Source organism: Gopherus flavomarginatus, chromosome 4, assembly GCF_025201925.1.
Source record: "Gopherus flavomarginatus isolate rGopFla2 chromosome 4, rGopFla2.mat.asm, whole genome shotgun sequence".
In the NCBI taxonomy this organism is placed as follows: domain Eukaryota; kingdom Metazoa; phylum Chordata; order Testudines; family Testudinidae; genus Gopherus; species Gopherus flavomarginatus.
The window spans coordinates 93,116,599-93,141,251 of record NC_066620.1 but is presented as its reverse complement, the minus strand read 5'-3'; the positions used below and the strand labels follow the sequence as shown (position 1 = coordinate 93,141,251).

At 45.2% G+C, this 24,653-nt stretch overlaps 2 protein-coding genes across 5 annotated transcripts in view; one reads left to right on the top strand and one right to left on the bottom strand.

Annotated features, from left to right (window-relative positions):
* The window catches only part of PACRG (parkin coregulated), a 472,217-nt gene that overhangs the window by 91,330 nt on the left and 356,234 nt on the right, over positions 1 to 24,653 (top strand). The window lies entirely within an intron of this gene.
* LOC127048985 (zinc finger protein with KRAB and SCAN domains 2-like) lies at positions 19,342 to 21,746 on the bottom strand. Its single transcript, XM_050949181.1, has 2 exons — positions 21,215 to 21,746; positions 19,342 to 19,891 (listed from the first exon to the last, which is right to left on the bottom strand). Exons 1-2 carry the CDS (start codon positions 21,735 to 21,737, stop codon positions 19,608 to 19,610), a joined length of 807 nt encoding a protein of 268 aa, XP_050805138.1. The 5' UTR covers positions 21,738 to 21,746; the 3' UTR covers positions 19,342 to 19,607.

The following is a 24,653-nucleotide window of genomic DNA, read 5'->3' as shown; positions in this document are numbered from 1 at the left end:
ACATAGTCATTTGTCACATGACTGTATCTTTCAGTTGTTTGGTCAAGTAATCATTTCACTGCACATTTGACTAAAACTTAATGTATTTAGTAAAAATATCATCTATCATGATTCTAGACGGAGAGGGTAAATTAGTTCTGGAGACAAAATTTGCTTGTTATCTAAACAGATCATCAGTCAAACTATACAGTAATGGAACTTCACTGATGAAACAGTAAGTTGAGTTTCACTATACATAGAATTTATATTTTTGTGAGTGCACTCTTTAGTTCTCTCTTGGCCTTCTTCCTTTTCATACTCTTCTGCAGGGGCACACCTCCAATGTATCTTCCTCATTCTTTGTCTGTATAGGGCACTGTGGTCTCCAAACATTTAACCTTGTCCCCACCCCGAGCCACAGTTGACAGCTGGAGCTGGGAGCGGAGCCACCAGTGGGACTGGGGCTGCAGCTGGAAGCTGAGCCATGGTCAGGGCTGGGGACCGATGCTGGAGCCTCAGCTGGGGGTGGGTCTGTGGCTGGGACTGGGACTGGGAGTGGAGTCACATCCAGGGACTGAGGCTGGGGCCAGGGGCGGCAGGTTTGTATAATTTTTGGTGGCGCCCAGAACAGGTCCAAGTCCCACCCCCCTGACCCCCCACACCTGCCTTGTAAGCCGATACATATTTTTTAAAATAATGTAAAAATGTGGGGGCTCTGGGGTGGGGTGCTCAGGCAGAGAGTTGGGGTGTGTGGGGGGTGAGGGCTGCAGGGTGGGGCTGGAGATGAGAGGTTCATAGTGCAGGAGGGAGCTCAGGACTGAGGCAGAGAATTGGGGTGCAGGGGGGTTGAGGGCTCTGGCTGGGAGTGCAGGCTCTGGGCTGGGGTGGGGCAGGGGATGAGGAGTTTGGGATGCAGGCAGGCTGCTCTGGGGCTGTGGCCAGAGAGGAGAACTCCCCGCAGCCCTCTCCCAGCCAGCAGCAGAAAGCTCCGGGGGAGGGACCCCCTTCTCCCCCCCAGCAGCACACTCACCTCATTGTCACTGCACATGCTCCTAGGCCCCTCTCAGGTCCAGGAAGCCCCCTCGCCTCCCCTGTGGTGTGTGCCAGGGGAGGGGGCTGCCATCACATGTGCACCTCCTCCCCTGCTGCTGCCCCTCACTGTAGCCTCATTGGAGATGGGGCTGCCCCTTGCCCAGCATGGGGCAGGAGCAGTGACTGTGGGCGGAGGGTCCCCATGCTGGTGGAGGGTCCCACTGGAAAAGGGAAGGGTCCATCCGTCCGAGGTGGAAGGGCAGAGGTGGGGCAGGGGCAGCATGGGTCAGCCTGCCCTGGCACTAGTGGTTGGGGCAGGGAGGCGCTAGGAATCTGCAGCGGCAGCTGATGCTGGGAGCCAGCAGAGTGGAGCTGCAGGGGGCAGCCGCCCGCTGCCCAGGGTGCAGGCTGGAACACTCAGGGGAGGTGCATGGGGGCAGCAGGCAGGGCTTGGGGAGAAACTCGGCCTCGAACATTGGTGGAGCCAGGAGCCTGTGCCCTGAATATTGCTGGAGCATGGGCACCATGGTCCCAAATAACTCCCCGGCCACGGCCAGGGGATGAGGATGGGGGTGGGGCTTTGGCCATGGCCAGGGCCAGAAGCAGGGCTGTGGCCAGGGCCAGGAGCAGGAGTGGAGCTGTGGCCAGGCCAAGAGCCAGGGGCTAAGTCTGGGGCCGCAGCTGGGGGTGAGACCAGAAGTGGAACCGTGGCTGGGAGCGTGGCTGCAGCTCGGCACAGGGCCAAGAGTGGAGTCACAGCTGGGAGCTGGGGCTGGAGCAAAGCGGAGGAAAGAACGGGGCTGGGTGGCGCTCACCTTTCCCACCCCCATGGGGGCTGGCCTGGCCCTCCAGCCCCCCAGAATGTTCCTCCACACCCCTTTAAGGGGGCATGTTCCACAGTTTGGGGATCACTGGTATAGGGACAGTGAATGTTTTTTCTCCAAATGTAACTATATCGTCTCTCTCTCTCTCTCTCTCTCTCTCTCTCTCTCTCTCTCTCTCTCTCTCACCAGTCAATGCACAGCTACAGAGAGTTCTGGCCAGGACTTCACTTACTCAGCATAACGGGGCCACCAGAAGGATATATCTTTGGCTCCCCATGGCTGAGGGGACTTTGGCAGGATATGTGTTCATCTCTGCTGCTTCAGGGGAAGCTGGAAAAGATGATCTTAATTGCCCTGTTTTGTACAGCTGTAGGGACTCAGCTGAAGAGTATAGAAACATCACATTTGGCAGGGACATAAGGCCAGGTTTTCAAAGGCATTTAGGCACTTAAAGACGTAGATAGGTGCTAATAAGCTGGTTATCTGCCTTGCCTGACATTCTGTGCATGCAGGTATTTGTAAGAAAGGAGTATATGGAATGAGGCATGGCCTACAAGTTGTGCTTGTCTTAATGCACACATTGTGCCAGACTCTGCATTATACTGGTATCTAGAATTTCTTTGTTTTACCATTTTTCTGCTTCAAAAATTCCTTGCAAAAAGAAAAACACATTAAAATATTGGCAAAATTGTAAAGGAAAGTACTAGAAAGTCTGGAAATGCTGAAGTTATGATGGACCATACAAACTTAATTCTATCCCGTCTTTTGCATATGTATTAAACCAGGGGTCCCCAACAAGCGATGTCATAGAGAAGTGTCGCCGATGAAATGCTGCAGAAATTCGGTGGCATTTTGGTGGATGCTCCACCGCCGTCACGGTCCTTCATCTGGTGCCCGCCAGATGAAAAAGGTTGGGGACCACTGTATTAAACAGTCTTTGAGTTGTCAGTGAGTTTTGCATTGTCCTTTCTAATATTTTTCAAAAGATTATTTGAGGATTTTACATCTCAGAAGATATGTCTTATCATAGTAACTCACTTTCAATTTAGCAGGAAATAGAAGCTATATTAGCTCAATCCTCAATAAAATCATGTTTGGTCAGCTTAAGGTCTCTCTAGTTGCTTTGAGTGGTAGGGTGCAAATCAGGGGAGATAAGGATTTTCTTGCCTTTAGATTCCAGAGCTTTCTTTTTCCTTGCAATCTGATTAATTCATTATTTTATTTCTGATATCATACAGGGAAATGAACAAAGTCCCAGATGAGGTGTCTGATCCCTCTCTACCACAAGTGTAGATCTTTACATATAAAGAGGCCCACATTTCACAGTTAAATCAAGCAGTTTAACAATCAAGTTAAGCATAAAATCAACTGTTTAGAGATTTTTTTCCCCTGCTGGAATCCCCAGTATTCTCATGTGTCTTGTTCTCAGTTTGTTTTCCAGATTTTTAATTTTCCTTTCTAAGATCATACTGCTTTAGTTCTGGAAATACTTTTTTTTTTTTCAGTTGTGTCTACTCTTGCATCTAAATTGTTGATCTGAGAATAAATTGTCTCCAATTTGTGTCATACACATGTCATGAAACTTGAAAAGCATCAAATTTTGCAAAGATTTGTTCAAACATTTCTCTTACGCTCTGGTCTTATGTGTGTCAAATCAGCATGTTAGCTAATTTGTGAAAGTGGTGCCAGCGGACCTTCTGAGTTTTTAGAAGGTTGCTGCTTGAAAACATTTTCTGCTGTCTTGTTTTTGAATTTTGCTATCCATCACAGTTTACAAAATCTATCCTTAATAAAATCTGACAGCTTTAGAAATATTTTGTCTTTATAGGCAAAAGTCATCAGGAACAGTTCTCCATGTTGGAAGCTAGATTCTGTCTCCCTGTTTCGACTTGCATTTAACTTCAATGGAGATAAACAACTTTCCCTATATTTTTCCTTTTTCTGTGATCCTCAGTACTCTAGGTTATTATTCTGTCTTGTTATTTAAAAATCAAATCTTCCCAGGGTGTGAGTGCCTTCTGAATTTGAAACATTTTACATCTCATCTGCTATGACTGCAAAGCTGCATCAGCATCAGAAGAATGGGGTTTTATTTTCTCACAAGATTTGCACCTCTTGATGAAATGGAGATCCATGCAAGTCTGCTTTATTCTGTGCTCATAAGTAGATGTGCATCCTGCTTTCTAATGATGGAATGCACCAACAGGTAAAGTGTCAGGAGCAGACAAAGAAATGTTAGAATACACTGAAAAAGATAGAATTCTTGTAATTAGGATATTTTGCCATTCATTTTATGATTAATGCATTTTTCTTTTCTTTGAAATATCTGTGTTCTGAGAGAGACAATAAAGTATATTGATTGTTTTTTGTTACTATGTTTGGTATTCTTTAATAATACACAGATTCTTCCATTATGTCATTACATAATGGAATTTTATGTTACTTATGACAAAAAATGGTGTTTTTACAACTATACTACAATGTGCGTTATCTGCTGCAAAATACATCACTTCATGTCATATCTGTTCCATGTACCAGTGTCTTTGTCAGCCTTGCATGAAAGAAATTTTGTAAAATATTTAAAATTGCAAATACTGATGGAAATTTTGGCTCAAATAACCTGCTAACAAACATATTCTTCATTTGTGTGACAGGCTATATATACCGTATGCTATATGTGTTGGTCCATAATATTTCCTTCCCAAAATACACATATTGATAAAGCTAATGTTTATATTTCTGTGAAAGATTAACAGAGAGAAACATCTGGAAAACTTGCAGTAAAATAGAAATATTACAAAAATATATTCTTTAAGTACACTGTAATTATCAACATCATCCTTCAGTCTTTACATGAGCAAAATTTCCATTAATTGGGAAGTACGATTCACTTTCCATTACCATCCAGAACCTTTACTTGTGGATGCACTAGTCACAGCATAGAAGATAGTCAGTCACTCATATGTTTTATTTGCCTTATTTTGGCTGAGGCAGATTTGAGGCCCTCCTGGTCACATCAGACTACCAGCTTTAATTATTTGGATCCAGGACATTGTTCTTTGCTACAAATACAAATTTCTTGTTGCTTTCTGTTTAGTTTCTGAAAGATTAAATATTACATAGTTTGATATTTCTGAAGAGGCACATAAACGTCTTCTTTGTACTGAAAGAACATTCAATGGAAGGTCATTTAATATCAATTGTCATTAGCCTACTATAACACCTCTTTTAAACCACTTTGTTATTGTAAGCTTCTGTGACTGTCCTGTCCTCGTTTTCCTCGTACCTCTCTAGTTGCACCTTCAGTGCATTGGAGGATCCTCCTCATCTGCCCTCCAACTTTCTGAGGCAGTTCCATAGGTCTCTGTCCTTGGTCCCCTTCTCTTCTCCCTCCAGATTGTATCTCTGGCTAATCTTATCTGCAAACACTAATCCAACCACCTTATCTATGGGATGATTTATATATCTGCCTCTCTACTTCAGATCTGTCTCCTGTCCAAACGAAAATTTTGGCCTGTCTCTCTGATATCTCCTAAAGGAAGTCTACCCATCAGCTCAAGTTCAACATGCCAATGCCTAAAACAGAGCTCTTAATCTCCTCCCACAGCAACCGCTATCACCTACTGCTTTTCTTGATCACTGTGGAGAACACCACCATTCTACCTGTCACTCAGGCCGTAAACAGGCTGTCATCTTCGATTAGGACCTCTTTCAAGGTCCTCACAGCCAGACTGTGCCTATGTCTTACAGAGTCTTTCTGCATAACCTCTCTAAGGGTATGTCTACACTACGGGATTATTCCGATTTTACATAAACCGGTTTTGTAAAACAGATTGTATGAAGTCGAGCGCACACGGCCACACTAAGCACATTAATTCAGTGGTGTGTGTCCATGTACTGAGGCTAGCGTCGATTTCCGGAGTGTTGCACTGTGGGTAGCTATCCCGTAGCTATCCCATAGTTCCCGCAGTCTCCCCCGCCCATTGGAATTCTGGGTTGAGATCCCAATGCAAAAACAGTGTCGCGGGTGATTCTGGGTAAATGTCGTCACTCAATCCTTCCTCCATGAAAGCAATGGCAGACAATCATTTCGCACCCTTTTTCCCTGGATTGCCCTGGCAGACGCCATAGCATGGCAACCATGGAGCCCATTTTGCCTTTTGTCACTGTCACCGTATGTGTACTGGATGCTGCTGACAGACACAATACTGCAGTGCTACACAGCAGCATTCATTTGCCTTTGCGAGGTAGCAGAGACAGTTACCATCCCTATTGCACTGTCTGCCATGCCATTGTAAATTGGTGATGAGATGATGGTTATCAGTCTTTCTGTACCATCTGCTGCTGTCATGGGTGCTCCTAGCTGGCCTCACTGAGGTCGGCTGGGGGTGCATGGACAAAAATGGGAATGACACCATGGGTCATTCCCTTCTTTATGTTTTGTCTAAAAATAGAGTCAGTCCTGCCTAGAATATGGGGCAAGTCTACTAGAGAACCAGAGAGTGCAGAGCCCCAGATATCCCGCAGAAATGATGAGCTGCATGCCATTGTAGGGGGTGCCCCTGCAACAACCCCACCCGTTGCTTCCCTCCTCCCCCAACCCTCCTAGGCTACCATGGCAGTGTCCCCCCATTTGTGTGATAAAGTAATAAAGAATGCAGGAATAAGAAACACTGACTTTTTAGTGAGATAAAATGAGGGGGAGGAAGCCTCCAGCTGCTACGATAGTCCAGGCAGGACATTAAAGGGTGGCGGGGGAGAGGAGCCCAGCCTTCCGCTGCTATGATAGTCCAGGCAGTACAGAATCTTTTCTTTAGACATGAAAGGAGGGGGCTGATGGAGTTCAGCCTCCAGTTGCTATGATGAAGATGGTTACCAGCCGTTCTGTACCATCTGCCGGGAATGACCGGGAGTCATTCCATTTTTACCCCGGCGCCCCCGGCCGACCTCACCGAGACCATCCAGGAGCATTCACGGGCTGATGATGACGATGGATAGCAGTCGTATTGTACCGTCTGCCACCGGGAAGGGGATGCTGGTGTTCAGCGCTGCAGCACCCCATCTACCAGCAGCATTCAGTAGATATAGGGTGACACTGAAAAAAGGCGAGAAATGTTTTTTTTTCCCTTTTCTTTCGGGGGCGAGGGGAGAGTTTAAATTGCCAACATATTCCCTGAACCACTGGCGACTATGTTTTTGACCCTTCAGACATTGGGAGCTCAGCCAAGAATGCAAATGCTTTTCAGAGACTGCAGGAACTGTGGGATAGTTGGAGTCCTCAGTACCTCCTCCATCCCTCCATGAGCATCTATTTGATTCTTTGGCTTTTCGTTACGCTTGTCACACAGCATTATGCTGTGGCCTCTGTCTATCATAGCCTGGAGATTTTTTCAAATGCTTTGGCATTTCATTTGCTGTAATGGAGCTCTGATAGAACAGATTCGTCTCCCCGTACAGCAATCAGATCCAATACCTCCCGTACGGTCCATGTTGGAGCTCTTTTTGGATTTGGGACTGCATTGCCACCCATGCTGATCAGCGCTCCATGCTGGGCAAACAAGAAATGAAATTCAAAAGTTGGCAGGGCTTTTCCTGTCTACCTGGCCAGTGCATCCGAGTTGAGATTGCTTTCCAGAGTGGTCACAGGGTGCACTGTGGGATACCGCCCGGAGGCCAATACCGTCGATTTGCGGCCACAATAACCTTAATCCGACATGGCAATAACGATTTCAGCGCTACTCCTCTCGTCGGGGAGGAGTACAGAAATTGGTTTAAAGAGCCCTTTATATCGATATAAAGGGCCTCGTTGTGTGGACGGGTGCGGGGTTAAATTGGTTTAACGCTGCTAAATTCGGTTTAAACGCGTAATGTAAACCAGGCCTAAGATATAGTCTTTCTTAGCCATCCACAGAGCTAAAACTCTCATCCAGGCTGTCATAATCTTATATCCCAATTACAGCAACATCCTTTTCTCTGGCCTTGATTAATGTAATCTGCTTATATCCATTGAGAAATGCTGCATCAAAGAACATTTTCCTATCCTGTCTCTTTGACTATATCACGCCTCTTTGCATCCCTCCATTGTCCCCCTTCTCTATTGTATCAACCATAAAGTGGCTATCTTCACTTTTAAGGCCCATAACAGTCTGTTCCCACTGTCCCTACCATTTCTCATTTAGTATCAAAAGGTCGACTCTCACCTCTGATTATTTCACAACATCAGCCACCAACACGGACTAGTTGAACATACAGACAAGCACCTTTGTGCTTTCTCCCATGTGGCCCCTCATGCTTGGGAGGTGCTCTCCATAAACATCACCAAAGCTCATCATTATGTACCTTCCAGACTCTCCTCAGAACTCTCGTTCTCCATGATGACTACAAAAAAACTCAACTACAGGTAGGCTGCTGATGTGCTGAGATCACTCGCTATCTTGCTGACCAATATGTCTTGTGGTTTTTGTTCTGTATTTGTACAGCACCTAGTACAACAGGGTCTTAGGCTGTCACTAGTACTCCCAGATGCTTCTGTAATACAAATAATAAATAATAATAATGTGGTGATGTTAAATATTAATGCAAAGATCTTGTCTAAATGAAATTCCAAACTAATTAGTCACAGTGTCAATATTTTCCCCATTGTTGTCTACCCAATTTGACCAAGCTATTTAAATTAATAAAAGTAACTAGAATTTTATCTGGCTGTAAGCAAAGGTGTGAAAGATTACATTCACCCAAAATTATTGGTTTACTTTAATTCAAGAGTTGAGTGAATAATTCACAGCAAATAATTAATTTGATAAATTTACCCTTTTCTGCTTATAAAATGTCTTGTGAGCAGATCACAATTTCCTCAATTTTATTTATTGTTCTGATTTACTGAAAAATATTTATTAGTCTCTTTTCACTAAATTGAGGGTGAATAATTAGCTCTGAGTGGTTGGTATTTCACTAAGATACTAACAGGAATAAGAAGTGCCCCTGGGCAGTCCTTCTCAGTCAACACCCATAGCCCTGACTGGTTTGAAGCCGACCTGATTTTGGGTGAGGAAATGAATACTTTAGACACCATCAGGAGCCAACTTTCAAGTTTTTGGTTGGAACAGAACTGTGAAAGATGGGAGAGTTCAGGCCCAAACAAGACTATTGGCTGATATGCTGCAAGAGTTGCTTTGTAGGGGCTCACTCCTGTAGACCTTAATCATGTGAGTAGTTCTATTGATTTTTATATTCATATGATTAAGTTCTGAAAGAGTGGGCTTATGATCTGTGTTTTTAATTAGGCTAGAGTTTATTAGGATCTTTTAGATTAAAAGGAATAGATTGTTAAGCAATTTGAATCTTGTTTACCTCCCCTCAGGTGCATAAATCCACCTGCAGGAAAATTCAAACTTCAGTATAAAGACTAAGATCTCCCTAATAAGACTGCAGAGAGTTGGGATCAAGCAGTTGGAATCAAGAAAGTGTCCCTTTTAGAAAGCAATGATAGGCAAATTATCTAAGTATTTATACTGCACTATACTCTTTATCGTAGGATCAGCATTCAAATGGCAGTTAGTTTGTTGAATAAAAATATATAGTTGTTTAAAAGTTTCGTTCCCATCAAAACCTTTCCCTTGCCCAACTATATTCATCCTAAGAAATGCATTAAGTGAAATTACAAAGTCTTCTGAAGTCCCTTGCTAGTTTAGTTTCTGTTTACTGCTTTCCAGAAAAGTGGCCTCAGGTAGAATACGACAAACTGCATTTTAATGGGAATGCTTTCAGCTGTTTTATTCCTCTTTTGGGTACTGAAATAATTAATGAAGTGAAATCACTAATGCTTTCATCTTTAAGAAATATAGAAAAGCATAACTATATTAAAAATAGAAAACACTGTGGCTTGCATTTCAGCCATAAGAAATACTACATGTTGTGAAGAAAAATAAATATGTGATCTGCCCATTGCTTTTACATGATAGCAGAGAGGGAATGATTGATATTGGGTTAGTCATTTACGTATAGCTCATCTGTGTTTTATTTCTGATCCTGTCAGACAGAAAGGAACTACCAATTTTATTAGGGCTGGTGATGTACTCCATATTTGTGGTTTTATTACCTGTTTGAGAAGCTACAAAATATTGGCGCTCTTTAATAACAAGCACTTTATGTTTCCTTGTGTCAGCAAATTTCCTGAATTAAAACCCTCTGTTAGATTGATAGAATCCTATAGTGCTTTATTTTATAAGGTTCTGGGGCACTACTTTCTGAAGGAGCTTGTAATAAACTAGCGGGAGGCCTTACATTTACATCCTTTTTTTTCTTTTGCTTGAGTCATATGACTTCCTTCTGTGTCATGTTTAGTTGCAATACCTGTTTTTGTTCAAACTCCCCTCAATGTTGCTATTAGTTTCTCTGAGATTTTGACAGTTGTGCCATCAAGTACTGTATCACTCCAGAGTCCTGACAAAACTCTTCTTATAAAGATAATTGGTGGTTGATAACTAAATAGCTGTCTAATCTTATCAATACACCTAAAAGGTTTGTATATGTTATTAGGTTTGCTGAATAACAGACCAGGAAAAGAGAGCTAGAGAAAACCAAAAGAGAAGTCTTATTTATTTTAGTTACAAACCTAAATACTTGTGGGCTTCTTGTGCACTGCAGAAACTTACTTTACATCTTTATTAATTTTTAATTTATGACAGTTGCACTGCATGGTAACATATGGCAAAGGATTTTAAAAGTGATAAGTATGTGGAATGAAGGATGAGAGATTGCATAAAAAGGAAGCCCACCTTTTGATAATAATAGCAGTTTTATTTTTTGGGGCCCGATTTAGCAAAGCACTTAATTTTATGCTTAAGTTTCAGGAAAGTCAATGGTCATATGAGTCAATTTAGGAAGAAGAGGTGGGTAAAGCCTAAGATTCTACTGTGATGTAACCCTTCTGCCAGGTGGAGCCAGCAGCAACCAGGGCCGAGTTCAATATTTAAGGGTTCCTTTCCATCAATACAACACAGAACTGTCTCAAGCTCCTACCCAGTAACTTGGGAAAATTACACACCACGTCTGGTGTGTAATACTTCCCCTCTTGCAAGCACAGAGTCCGAGTGTAGAAAAGGAACTTTTAATAAAAGGAAGGAAGTAACTCAGAGTTAATTTGGGAAAACACCGCAAACAGGGTTCATAAACATAAACCATGAGTAAAAGAATCACCCCCAAGTAGGTTGGGCACGATACTTCCAGTGCTGCAAAAGGAGGACTGGTTTTTAGCCCTAAACCTCCAAGATGCTTATTTTCATACTACCATACACCTCGCTCATAAGAAATCCCTGTGGTTCACAGTAGGACACGAACACTTTCAGTACAGAGTACTACCGTTTGGCCTGTCCACTGCATCAAGAGTTTTCTCCAAAACTTTAGCGGTAGTAGCAGCACATCTATGCAAACAAGGGATAAGAATCTTCCCATACTTGGCCGATTGCCTTCTCAAGGGCCCAACTCAAGAAGAAGCGCTGGACATAGTCCAGATGACAATCGCACTCTTCAGGGATCTAGGGTTACAGATAAATTAACAAAAATTGACCGTAATTCCTGTTCTACAACTGGACTTCTCCAGGGCACATCTCAACACCATAGAGGCCAAAGTGTCCCTGCCATGGAACAGATTCGCAATGCTAACAAACCTTATCTTGGAAATCAGAGTCAGCTCCCAAATACCAACCCATATAAGACTGCAACTGTTAGGAAACATGGCAGCCGCAATGTTTATGGTCAGACACACAAGACTACATATGCATTGCCTAGAGGGCTGGTTGAGCTCTGAATACATATCCAGCAAACATAGCCTCCACAAACAACTAACAATGCCACCCTGAGTCTTAGACTCTCTACACTGGTGGACAAGACCAGAAAATGTATGCATTAGTATTCCCATTCCAACAAGAACCCTCGTCAATAGTAATCATGATAGATGCCTTACTGATAGGACAGAATGCCCACCTGCATCAGCACATGGTTCAAGGCAAATGGTCTCTTGAGAAGACTCATTTATACAGCAGTCTACTAGAGCTTCCTGCGATATGCAATGCCTGAAGACATTTCTTATCACATATAAAGAACAAATCAATTAGTATAATGACTGACAACATTGCCTGCATGTTTTACATCAATTGCCAAGGGGGGTCTTGATCACACTCACTATGCACCAAAACTATGAAACTGTGGAACTGGTACATATGCCACATCATAAACATCTTGGCCTCCTACCTTCCCAGCTGTCAGAACTCGATGGAGGACACACTAAGCAGATACTTCTCTCGAGACCATGAATGGGAAATGAATGAGGCAATCCTGCAATCCATATTCCACCGATGCAGCATTCCCCTCATCGACTTATTTGCGTCCCCAACGAACCACAAATGCCTGATGTTCTCCTCGAGGGAGGTGATGGGGCCATGATCATTGGAGGATGCCTTTCTCGTCACATGGGATGCACAACTCATGTTCCCACTGACCCCCTTGATATCATGCATAATACACAAGATATGAGTAGACAAGGCCACGGTCATCCTGATAGTCCTGACATGGCTCAGACAAATGTAGTTCCCTCACTTGATGTGAGTGGCGATATGCGCTCCTCGAGCTCTCCCTCACCGACCAGACCTGCTTTCACAGAACAATGGTCACATTCTTCACCCAAATCTGCTCCAGCCACATTCTGCCTCCTCCAGCTCAGTGCAGCTGCTGCTCTACCTTCCACCCAGCTCTGCCTATTCTGTCTTTGGGCTCTGCTCTCTCCTCTGCTCAGCTCAGGCTGCTGTTCTCACTTTAGCTCTGCCCCCACTCTGGCTTCAGCAGTTTCAGCTCACATGGAGGATGGGGTTTGGGGCTCTTGACTCCCTCATTGGCCTGCCTGCCCTGTCAATCCTGTTGACTTGGAGTGCTGGCCTCTGCCCATTGGCCCTGGGGACTTTCAGGCTTAGGATCCTGATTTCTCTTTGGCCCTTCCTGTTTCTCCTGGTATTGGGAGAGGACCAACCAAGAAGATCCCACTTAGTTTCAGTAAGGGGCCAACAGCCATCTTACACCATGAAAAGTTCCACTGACTTCATTGGGAGTACACATTGGCCTAGGGGTCCACATTACTGGGTCCCAGTATATGATCAGGGATATAGATTGGAAAGAACATTTTTAGTATGAACGTGTTATACCCTAATTCAATGAAGATTCCATTTAATTTAGATTAATCGGTCAGTGTTCACTTATTGCAAGAACCTGTATGTGAGTGTATTAGTGCATATCATAATAACTAGTTACTGTAGACAGATATTTTACTTCAATAGAGAGAAAATTCAGCATTACTTAATGTATAAAAAGGCCTACAGTATTCTAGCAATGTAATTGCCCATTTTAATTTATGTCATTTTATTGATCAAAATTTAGGCATAATGAATCAATATGTTCAAGATTATATTAAGGCAGGTGAAAATCTTCTATGGATGTGGTCTCTATGCAATATCTATTTTTAATGCCAGGATATCTCTATTATCTGCCTTCATTGACTTGCACTTTCAGGCTCTCCTGGTTGTGCACATGTGCTGTACATCCATGAGGTGATGTTTCTGAGGTAGTACAAGGGTGAAAAAAGAATAGAAATGTTAATGCAGTCTAAAGTATCTTGTATTGTGAACTAGCTTGATCTCTCAGCTCTTGTCAGTGCCATACTTCCTGAAACCAAATGCTTAAAAAGGATATTAAACGCCAGTGTTAAAATATTCATGGAGTGAAAGAGAAAGTGAATTGAAATAGTCTCCTAATCAGAGAAAAACACAAACCTGAGTTTAACAATAGGAATCTAGCGAGAGTGATCATCATTGCAGGACATAAAGAATCTCCATCTCACTATAGAACCAGGGATAGAATCTTCACCAACTGTACAGTACTGTACTTCTCTGACAAAATGAATACATTTTAAGCCCTTATTTCTTTCCTTTTTTCACATTCATCCAACTCATTTCTTTGGCCTTAATGTTAGGTGTGACAGTGCATTAGCCAAGCTGTCTCATCCATTCAGGCATTTTATCCCCTATACAGAGACAGATGTTAAATAGCCTGAACTAAACTGAAATCTTTGCCTCTCTTGAGATGGGTTGATAGCAAGAGGCACATTGGTGGCAGTGGAGATATGACCCTTTTTATAGTTAAGAGGAAGAAGGGGGCAGAGTTTTCTTAGAAAAACTTACTCTGCTCACTAACAGAAAACTTCTTTTCAGTCTTTGATTGTCACTATGAAGTGAGGTAATTGTTTCATAGTTAAAGTTGAACCACCCTCCCATTATAAGCCTAAAAGTAAATTGATCCTTCAGAGACTTTGCATATTGTATCTCCAGGGCCACCCAGAGGATTCAGGGAGCCTGGGGTCTTCGGCAGCGGGGAGCCCCCCTCTTCGGCAGTAATTCGGTGGTGGGAGGTCCTTCTGCTTCTGGACCCGCCACCGAAGTGCCCCGAAGACCTGCGGCGGGGGGCCCCCACCGCCGAATTACAGCTGAAGACCTGGCACTTTGGCGGCGGGTCCCACTTCTGTGGTAATTTGGCTGCGGGGGTCCTTCTGCCCTGGGGCCGAAGACCCGGAGCGGAAGAAGCTCCAGGGACCTGGGCCCCGCGAGAGTTTTCCGGGGCCCCCTGCGCGAGTGAAGGACCATGCTCCAGGGCCCCTGAAAAACTCTCATTGGGGCCCCTGTGTGGCCCGGGGCATGGGGCAAATTGCCTCACTTGCCCCCCCCCAGGCAGCCCTGTGTATCTCATCCCACCGTAGAGTTTTCTGGGAAGTTTAGTGAAACTCAAAAGAGGTTTTGTGAAAAATTAACTGTCATTCACCTTTAGTTTAGTTAGTTGCAGTGATTTATTACTCATGCTGCTGGATTTCCTGCTCTGCTCTGCTCTCACTTCTGCCAGTGCTTGTTTCAAGGGCTAGGAGTAACTTTTCCCACATCACAAAATTGGCAGCTGGCAGTGTGGGATTTCTCTCTTTTTACCTTTTTCTTTCTTTCTTTCTTTCTTTTTTTTTTTAAATATACATTTCCTCTAATGGTCTAACCCAGGGTAGACCTTTCATATCTGTTGCAACTTTGTGACTGGTATTCAATGTGAGCTATTAGAGATACTGGGGGCCTATAGTACCTTTAACAGATATAAGTGACTTGTAATACAAATATTGGCTTGGTTGCATTTGGCTGGGGACCCCAGCTTTCTGTTGCAGAATGAGGGAAGACGATGAGTGTCTGGTGCATAAAATGGCACCCTTCATCCCTCATGTGAAAAAAAGAATCACAAGCCCCTGCGATCATCTTGGTCCTGATTTCCAGTTGATTTTGCAAATGAGATCTAAGCACAGCCTCCTGCTAAGGGTTGGTTTTGATCTTAATGGCAATTTGTTATAGAATCACAATGGACTATCCCTGCTGGATAGTTTGTGGGAAGGAGCTACATTTTAGTTCCTCACTGGTTCTTACACATTCTTAAATTAAACTTATAGTCTTTTGTTTAACCATATTCCTGTGGGTGATGTCTTATTTGCTGTGCTGCTGGATCAATGCAGTTTTGTATGTTTTTAATAGTAATAGGAGGCAATTGATCCTCCTATTAGCTTTCAGTCTAGGTTTTTTTAGGTGGATATGGTTACAGTAACTGCATATTTAATTTAATGTGCTCTTTAAGTGCTATTTTAATTTTTACTTGAAGAAAATAGACTTCAGTTTCATTAAGTTCTTCAGATGATATGATAGTTATATTTGTTATATAGTGATATTATGTAAGTCACAAAAGTTTCAAGCTTTAAAAAATATTCAAATTAATCTAGTCAAATGCAAAATGCTATATTTGCATCCTGATTCTAGAGTTGTCAAGTAGCAAGGAAAAATTACTTTATCTTGTTAGCTATGAATTACAGATGATGATGGTATTATGACAGAAACAACACATAATAGCACTGAGGAAAAAATTCTTACTTCGTGTTGCTTAATTAAAGTTACAAAAGGAATGCCAATCCTGCTAACTTCAAGCGTGAATTCTCTTCGGGTACTTGATGTGCTCATGTTTGACCAAGGAGATTTGAACAAACAGACTCAAACAAAAAAGATATAAACTTTTCTTTATATTCTAATGCTACACTTTGTTACTGATTTACTTTATAAATTCCATGCTGTTTTCTCTTAGCTTAGCTTGTGGACATGGAAAGAAAACATTGTAGAATTGATATTCCAGTGTTTTTTGTATTTGAGTATGTTTGGCCAAGGAGATCTGAACAAACAAGACCATGTCATAGTATATGAAAAGAATCCACAGCTGAAGTCAAGGTGGATTTAACTTTTTTCTGTTTCTGTCGCAATGAAATGATGATCGTAACTTAATCAAATCGAAACCATTTTTCATTAGAAGATTCAAGGGCATTTCTCCTCATCGAGGGCTTATTTCATTGCCAAATTTCAACAACTTAAAAAAGCAGTAAGAATTTTCGGGGGCAGGAGGTGGAAGGAATGGGATTGGGAGGGGCAACTTTCCCTATTCAAAATCTCACTCGAAAATAAAAAAAAAGTTGTTACTCAAGCTTTCCATCAGATTTCATCAGCAAGCAGAGAGGCCAAGCCAGAACATTTCAGTCAGAGTAGTCACCAGCTGCCAGACCTGTCCCTGGGGCTGTTGGCAGAGAGTACAGATTAGTTCGGTCTTCTGGATGCTCTGTTTTAGTCCAAGGACTGAACTAGTGTTGAGATGACTCAATGATTGTGGGCGCTTAAAGATGTCTTAAAACCAGCATTGGGCACCCTCTTTTATCAGCTCTAGTAAATGCTCTTCAACCTCATCTGAGAGTGGGGCCTTACTATTCAGTAGTTTAGCTACATTAATTTGAAAGTGTCCACACCAGGGGATTGAAGTTAATTTAGTTAAATTTGTTTAAAAAAATATTTTAGTTAAATTGGTGCAACTTCTGTGTATAAGCCATTTCATGTAAGTTGAACAGAACTCAGGCCATGGCTACACTTACAGTTTTGCAGCGCTGGTAGTTACAGCTGTGTTTGTACAGCTGTGTAGGGCCAGCGCTGCAGTGTGGCCACACTGACAGCTACCAGCGCTGCAGTGTGGCCACATTTGCAGCACTTGCAGCGCTGTTGGGAGTGGTGCATTGTGGGCAGCTATCCCACAGAGCACCTCGTCCCATTTTGGCGCTGTGGCTTGTGGGAAGGGGAAGGAAGTGTGCGGGTCTTTCCGCTTCCTGTTCCAACGCCCCGTGGTGCTTTGCTACACATTCCGAGCAGTTTGGCGGCATTGTGAGTCTGCAGCGCGATTTCTGAGATTTCTGTTACAAATGGAGCCTGAGCTGCTGAGGACGTTGCTGATGAATGTTGCCAGCACATCACGCATGGCAGTGGAGCTATTCCTTCAGCTGCAAAGTGACAGTGAGGAGTCAGACGATGATATTGAAACGCCTGACGCTCAAGCAGCAAAGAATCCTGTGGCACCTTATAGACTAACAGACGTTTTGGAGCATGAGCTTTCGTGGGTGAATACCCACTTCTTCAGATGCATGTGGTGGAAATTTCCAGGGGCAGTATATATATGCTAGCAAGCAAGCTAGAGATAACGAGGTCAGTTCAATCAGGGAGGATGAGGCCCTGTTCTAGCAGTTGAGGTGTGAAAACCAAGAGAGGAGAAACTGGTTCTGTAGTTGGCAAGCCATTCACAGTCTTTGTTCAATCCTGAGCTGATGGTGTCAAATTTGCAGATGAACTGAAGCTCAGCAGTTTCTCTTTGAAGTCTGGTCCTGAAGTTTTTTTGCTGGCCCCTCTGCTATATACATTGGCCAAACTGGACAGTCTCTACGGAAAAGGATAAATGGACACAAATCAGACATTAGGAATGGCAATATACAAAAACCTGTAGGGGAGCACTTCAACCTCCCTGGCCACACTATTGCAGACCTTAAGGTGGCCATCCTGCAGCAAAAAAAAAAAACCAGTTTCTCCTCTCTTGGTTTTCACACCTCAACTGCTAGAACAGGGCCTCATCCTCCCTGATTGAACTGACCTCGTTATCTCTAGCTTGCTTGCTAGCATATATATACTGCCCCTGGAAATTTCCACCACATGCATCTGAAGAAGTGGGTATTCACCCACGAAAGCTCATGCTCCAAAACGTCTGTTAGTCTATAAGGTGCCACAGGATTCTTTGCTGCTTTTACAGATCCAGACTAACACGGCTACCCCTCTGATACCTGACGCTCAAGACACTCAATTGCTTGTGGCAGTAACAGACGTGCTCAGCACCGAGGAACGGCGCCTTTGGGCTCGGGAAACCAGCACTGAGTGCTGGGATCACATCGTCCTGCAAGCCTGGGATGACGAGCAGTGGCTGCAGAACTTTCGGATGAGAAAAGCCACTTTCATGGGGCTGTGTGCTGAGCTCGCCCCTACCCTGCGGCGCAGGGACACGAGATTGAGAGCTGCCCTGCCAGTGAAGAAGCGGGTGGCTATTGCAATCTGGAAGCTGGCAACTCCAGACAGCTACCGATCGGTGGCGAACCACTTTGGAGTGGGAAAGTCCACCGTTGGAATGGTGCTGATGCAAGTTTGCACAGCCATTAATCGCACCCTGCTAAGAAGAACTGTGACTCTGGGGAACGTGCAGGACATTGTAGATGGCTTTGCAGAAATGGGTTTCCCTAACTGAGGAGGGGCAATAGATGGGACGCATATTCCTATTCTGTCCCCACCCCACCTGGCATCAGAGTACGTTAATCGCAAGGGGTATTTCTCCGTGGTTCTGCAAGCGCTTGTGGATCACCATGGGCGTTTCACTGACATTTACTCAGGATGGCCTGGAAAGGTGCATGATGCACGCATCTTTCGGAACAGTGCCCTGTTCAGGAGGCTGAGGGCCGGGACTTTTTTCCCAGACCGCAAGATCACAGTAGGGGACGTCGAAATGCCCACTGTGATCCTTGGAGACCCCGCTTACCCCTTAATGCCATGGCTCATGAAACCGTATACAGGGAAGCTTGACAGGAGCAAGGACCGGTTCAACTACAGGCTGAGCCGGTGCAGAATGACTGTGGAGTGTGCTTTTGGCCATTTGAAAGCCCGCTGGAGGTGTCTTTATGGGAAGCTAGATTTGGGGGGAAAGCAGCATCTCCGCTATTATATCCGCGTGCTGTACCCTCCATAATATTTGTGAAGGGAAGGGTGAAAGATTCAGTGAGGAATGGACCTCCGAGGTTCGACCCCTAGAGGATGAATTTGCACAGCCAGAGAGCAGGGCTACTAGAGAGGCCCAGGAAAGGGCTTCAAGGATTAGGGATGCCTTAAGGGAGCAATTTGATGCTGAGAGCCAACAGTAATGTTTGGTGCTTGCTGTGCTCCTTTCTACCTTGGGGTACAATATTTACCACTTCCTGCAATAATAAAACGTATTCTAAAAGCCATAAAATCCTTTATTCAAAGTACAGTACATAAAAGGCCAGGGGGGTTAGAGTGGTGGACTGTACATTCAGAGGTTTGAATATGTCCTGTTTGGATTACTGTTCAATGTCTGCTGCACTTCAGGATTTCTATGCTGCAGGTTAATGGGGGTGGAGTGCACAGGGTAAGAATTGTAGTTATCAGGGCTGGTAGGTGTGCGTACAGGTGTTGGGGGCAGCTGGGGGTAATAAGAAACTGGCTGCTGGAGAAAGGTGTTTTGTGCAAATACTGGGGAACAAGAAAGAGAGCTTTGGGAGGGGTGTGGGTTACCATGCTACAGATCTGCCTGCATGGCTACGAGAGACTCGAAAGACTCAGTTTGGCGAGCCAGGAGGCTTATCATCTGCTCTGAGGTTTTTTTGGTAGCCAATTCCTTTCTCCTGCTTTCTGTTTGCCTCCACTCATACATTTTCACTCTCCATTCCTGCGTCTTCCTACTTTCTCTGTTGTAGTGAATCATAACGGCTTTGATCAATTCTTCTTTTGATTTTCGCGGATTTTTTCTCAAGTTCTGCAAGCGACGTGAGGCCGGTGATCCGGCTGCATTAGTCAAGGTCACTAAAAAAAACATAGATAGAAACATGTAATACACAGAGGCTACATTGTTTATTATCACACAGTGAAGGAGTTTTTAGACTTCTTGTAGCATCCTTCCCACATACTTAACATAGCACAGAGAGGCCAGGGAAGCGAAGGCATGGCAAGCAATGGGGTGAGTGTTTCTGCCCCGACTGCACCTGGGAGGGGGAATTGACCGATGGGTCACTGGGGTTTATCTGCACTGGGTACAGGAGGTAGCTGGTGTCCTGCACAGGGGACAGTAGTGAACAGGAAGGTGGCTAGCTGCTGGCGGGGGGGGGGCGGTCCGCGTAACTGCCGGCCTGCTGGTGAGGGGGGGGGGGGAACGCACAGCTGTGCTGGCTGCCTGCTGGGAAGGAGGGGGAGAGACCGGAGCGCACCGTGGGGCTGGCTGCCTGCTGGGAAGTGGGGGGAGAGACCGGAGGACACCGCGGGGCTGGCTGCCTGCTGGGAAGCGGGGGGAGAGACCGGAGCGCACCGTGGGGCTGGCTGCCTGCTGGGAAGGGGGGGGAGAGACCGGAGCGCACTGTGGGGCTGGCTGCCTGCTGGGAAGGAGGGGGAGAGACCGGAGGGTACTGCGGGGCTGGATGCCTGCTGGGAATGGGCGGGGAGAGACCGGAGGGCACCGCGGGGCTGGCTGCCTGCTGGGAACGGGGGGGAGAGACCGGAGGGTACCACGGGGCTGGCTGCCTGCTGGGAAGGAGGGGGAGAGACCGGAGGGCACCGCGGGGCTGGCTGCCTGCTGGGAAGGGTGGGGAGAGACCGGAGGGCACCGTGGGGCTGGCTGCCTGCTGGGAAGGGGGGGGAGAGACCGGAGGGCACCGTGGGGCTGGCTACGTGCTGGAAGGGGGTGGGGAGACCGGAACGCACCGCGGGGCTGGGGGGGGGGGACCGCGAACCTGGCGCCCTGCACTCAAGTATCCCTAAATTCTCAACAGGGTTTCCTACTGCCAGATATATCACTGCTGCGTGTTACCTGGGAAGAGAGGGAGGGTCTTCTACAGCAATGTGGATTCCGCCCTGGCCCCTATGCAGCTTGCCTGTGTGCAGCCATGGTTCCCCCACCCCTCGCTGCACAGTGGATTGGACGAGTTAGCCTGACTGGGACAAGGACCACGGTGGCTCTCCCTATAAACTTGCGAAAGCACATTGCGCACGCTCTGGCTGCAACTTTTCAAGAGATTACCGAGGCAGATTACAGAGACGTGATAGAGCAAATCAATGGGCTATTCCACGTTTAGGCATGCATTCAGGCAGCCATAACCCAAACCCTCCTCTCCCAAAACATAAAAATCTGCTTACCCCGAGCATGCTCCGCAGCTTCTTCCTCACCAGCAACTTCCAGCTGCTGCGACTGGCTAGCCTCCTCCTGGCTTGAGAAGAGCTCCTGGCTGCATGCCTCCTGGGACTCCGGGGTGTCTCCCTCCACGCCAGTAGCCTCACTGTCGGCTTCCTCTACACCCTCCCCCACTTCTCCCTGCTCTGAACTCTCCATCGTGCTCCTAGGATTGGCAGTGGGGTCACACCCAAGTATGGCATCCAGCTCCTTGTAAAAACGGCAGGTTGTGGGGGCAGCTCCTGAGCGGCGATTTCCCTCATGGGCTTTGCAGTAAGCACTCCTCAGCTCTTTTATTTTGACCCTGCACTGCAACGCGTCCTGTTCATGGCCCCTTCTCAGCAAGGACTGTGATATCTGCCCATAGGTATCATAATTTCTCCTTCTGGAGCGCAGCTGTGCTTGCACAGCTTCCTCACCCCAAACACTGATGAGGTCCTGCAGCTCGGAATTGTTCCATGCTGGGGCTCGTTTGGGGCATGGAGGCATGGTCGCTGATTGATTGAATATTTGATTGCACTCCACACCTGGCTGAGCAAACAGGAAGGGATTTTTAAAATTCCCGGGACATTTAAAGGTGGGGTCAGCTGAGCCCAGGGCAGTGGAGTGTGCATGATTACCAGAGAGGCTTCTAAGGTATGCTGGGATACCTCCTTATACCCCGGAGGTCAATAAAAGCGCTGGTGGGCGTCCACACTTGCTGACCAGCGCTGGATCACCAGCGCTGGAATCTCTACACCCGAGGCTCGACCGAGTGTACAGCCAGCGCTGCAGCCAGGGAGTTGCAGCGCTGGCCGTGCTTTGCAAGTGTGGCCACAACTGTAAGCCCCTCACCAGCGCTGCAACTCTCTAGTGTAGCCATGGCCTCAGTTTCAAGTAAGCAATATAAGATCGCTTTTTTTTCATAAGAAAGGAGTAAGTATAGAATTAACAAAACAAGTTTGTTAGAAACAGTAATATCTGATGTATGACTCATCCTTCCTTTCTCTTCCCCATCCCATCCTGCTTCATTTAAGTTATTTCCAGTAGCGTTTCTATAAAGTTCAGCATTGTATAGGTTTATTTGAGTTTAAAAAATTCTTTCAAGTGATTTACAATTATTTTTCAGTCATTCAGAAGGATTGGAATATTCAAATGTTCTATTCACAAATGATTTACATATTGTAGATTTAATTTTTGTGTGAGTTGTGTGTGAATCTCCTATGCAACTTCGCTGAAAATGAAATTTGTCAAAGGAGATTACTTTGAGCTAACAAGAACATTTATCCTTTATACACTTAAAGAATGCAAGCTGAAAAATGTGTTGCAGATAAATGTGGTTATCAGCACCAGCATAATCAAGTAAAAATGCTGATTCATGACTGAAAATTTATTTAAAATGAATAATCTGAAAAGTTTGTTTTGCACTTAAGACTAGTTTCTTTTACATGTCCAATACTTGCACATCTGACAATCCAAGCTTGATAGACTTTTCCAGTGTTAAAGGAATAGTATTTACATTAAGATGGTCAATATGGACTGAAGAATTGTTATAATGATTTCAGTTGTGCTGAAGCCTCTTGTGAATTTAATGGCTGCATCTATCTGTCTAATTTCTGGGCTCAGTGGTAAATCAGGTGTGATCACACCCTTAGCCTACCTTTTAAAAAAGTTGTGTGCAAGTGCCATGTTCTAAAGGATATCACCAATTGTTTCTTTCTCTTTTCCCATTAGAGTTTGGCAGTGAAGGCTGCCATACAAACACCAAATGTAGCACAGAATGGTGTCATCTCAGACACGTGTTCTTGGCATTTGTTTAGTAGGGATACAAAAGCAATTTGGGGGCGCTTACTGTAAGGGAATGAGGCATTGGCAGTCTGGCCTAGCAGTCACAATGGGGCTGGAGCCCACACATCAGGGACAGTAATCAGTAAGCAGGAGTCAGAGAAATTGCTAAAGCCAGGCTCAATAAGCAAGAGTTGGGGTCAAAGTTAGGCTGGTCAGAGACAATACCAGACTGGAATCAGGAGGAAGAAATCATGGTCAGTGTCAGATGGCAAGAGTCAGAGATGAGGCTACAAGGTGAGGTCTGGAGTCACAGGAGGCCCAAAGTCTATATTGTTGCCCACACAACTTCCTAGGCCATCCTTCAGGGTTAAATAGGGTGGTTGGTCAATCAGAGGGCCACAAAGCACTGGCATGCTGGATCCCTTGGGAAGTACTTGCTGTTAGACCTACTTGCTATAGTGCTCCCTGGATGTGGCTCTGCAAGGCCTGGTGGGGCTACTATGAGAATATCAGCTGTCCTGGGTTCTGCAATCCCAAGTTCTAATCCCCTCATGCTTACATGTAGCCGATAGGTTCCCTCAAGCAAGTAGTCAAGTTAATTAGCATTATAGCTTGTTATGAAAATCTGCTCCTTTCTAGAAAAAGATATGATGTTATTTTGCTGCTATTGGGGGACAAGAGATTTTATGGCTAGCGCTTCCTCAGTGTCCCTGTTTTGCCTCATTCTGGATCTCGTAGACTTCACCCAATTGATTACAAAAGATGAAAATAGTGACTGTGAGAATAAATTTACCATTTCTGTAAAGATGAGTTGTGCTGTTATGCTGTAGCCTGGATCAATGTTTATATGCATACAGAGACATATCCTGTGAGAAGGCTTGTCACAGGGTGTCTTGCTCCTTGGCCCCATCTCGTGGCATAATTAATTGGCTGCCTCCTAGCCTGAGGGGGCAGGCCTCAGGTGATAGTTTAATAGACACCCGGGCCATAGAAGAGGGCTGAGAGAAATTAGTCTGAAGATATGCCTACATTGGAGCTAAGAGATGTAATTCCCAACTCACATAGATAATATCCACTCTAGCTGTGCTCAGGCTAGCACTTAAAAATAGCAGTGTGTCTACAGCAGCATGGGCAGTCTGCTCAAGTGCTTACCCAAGAGATCAAGCAAGATTGTACACAGGGCAGCTAGCCTGAGCAGCCACCCATGCCACCGTGGACACACTGCTATTTTTAGGTGGGAATCACACCTCCCATCTTGAATGTAGTTATATGCTGAGAGTGGAACCACAGGGAGTGGGTAGGCAACTGTGGAAGGTCCTGAGGCAAGCTATCCAGGGGCTGAGAATGGTACTCTAGGGGAACCAGCCTGGGGGCTGAGTGCTCTATCCCAGAGCCAGAGAGATACTCTAAAAAGGTAGCCCAGAGAGAGGCTGCAGACAGACTGAAAAGAAGCCCCAGAGGGTTGAAAAACCCTTGTTTGTTGGGACTTTTTAGATGAACATTTGCTACCCCAGAAGGGGTTATGTTTGTTTGTGACTTGGCTGGAGGACTAAGGTATGTCTCCATAACTTATCAGTGTCTGGAAAGCTGAGGAGATCCACTCTGGGGAGGGAAACTGAGGCAGGAAGTGCCTGCAGT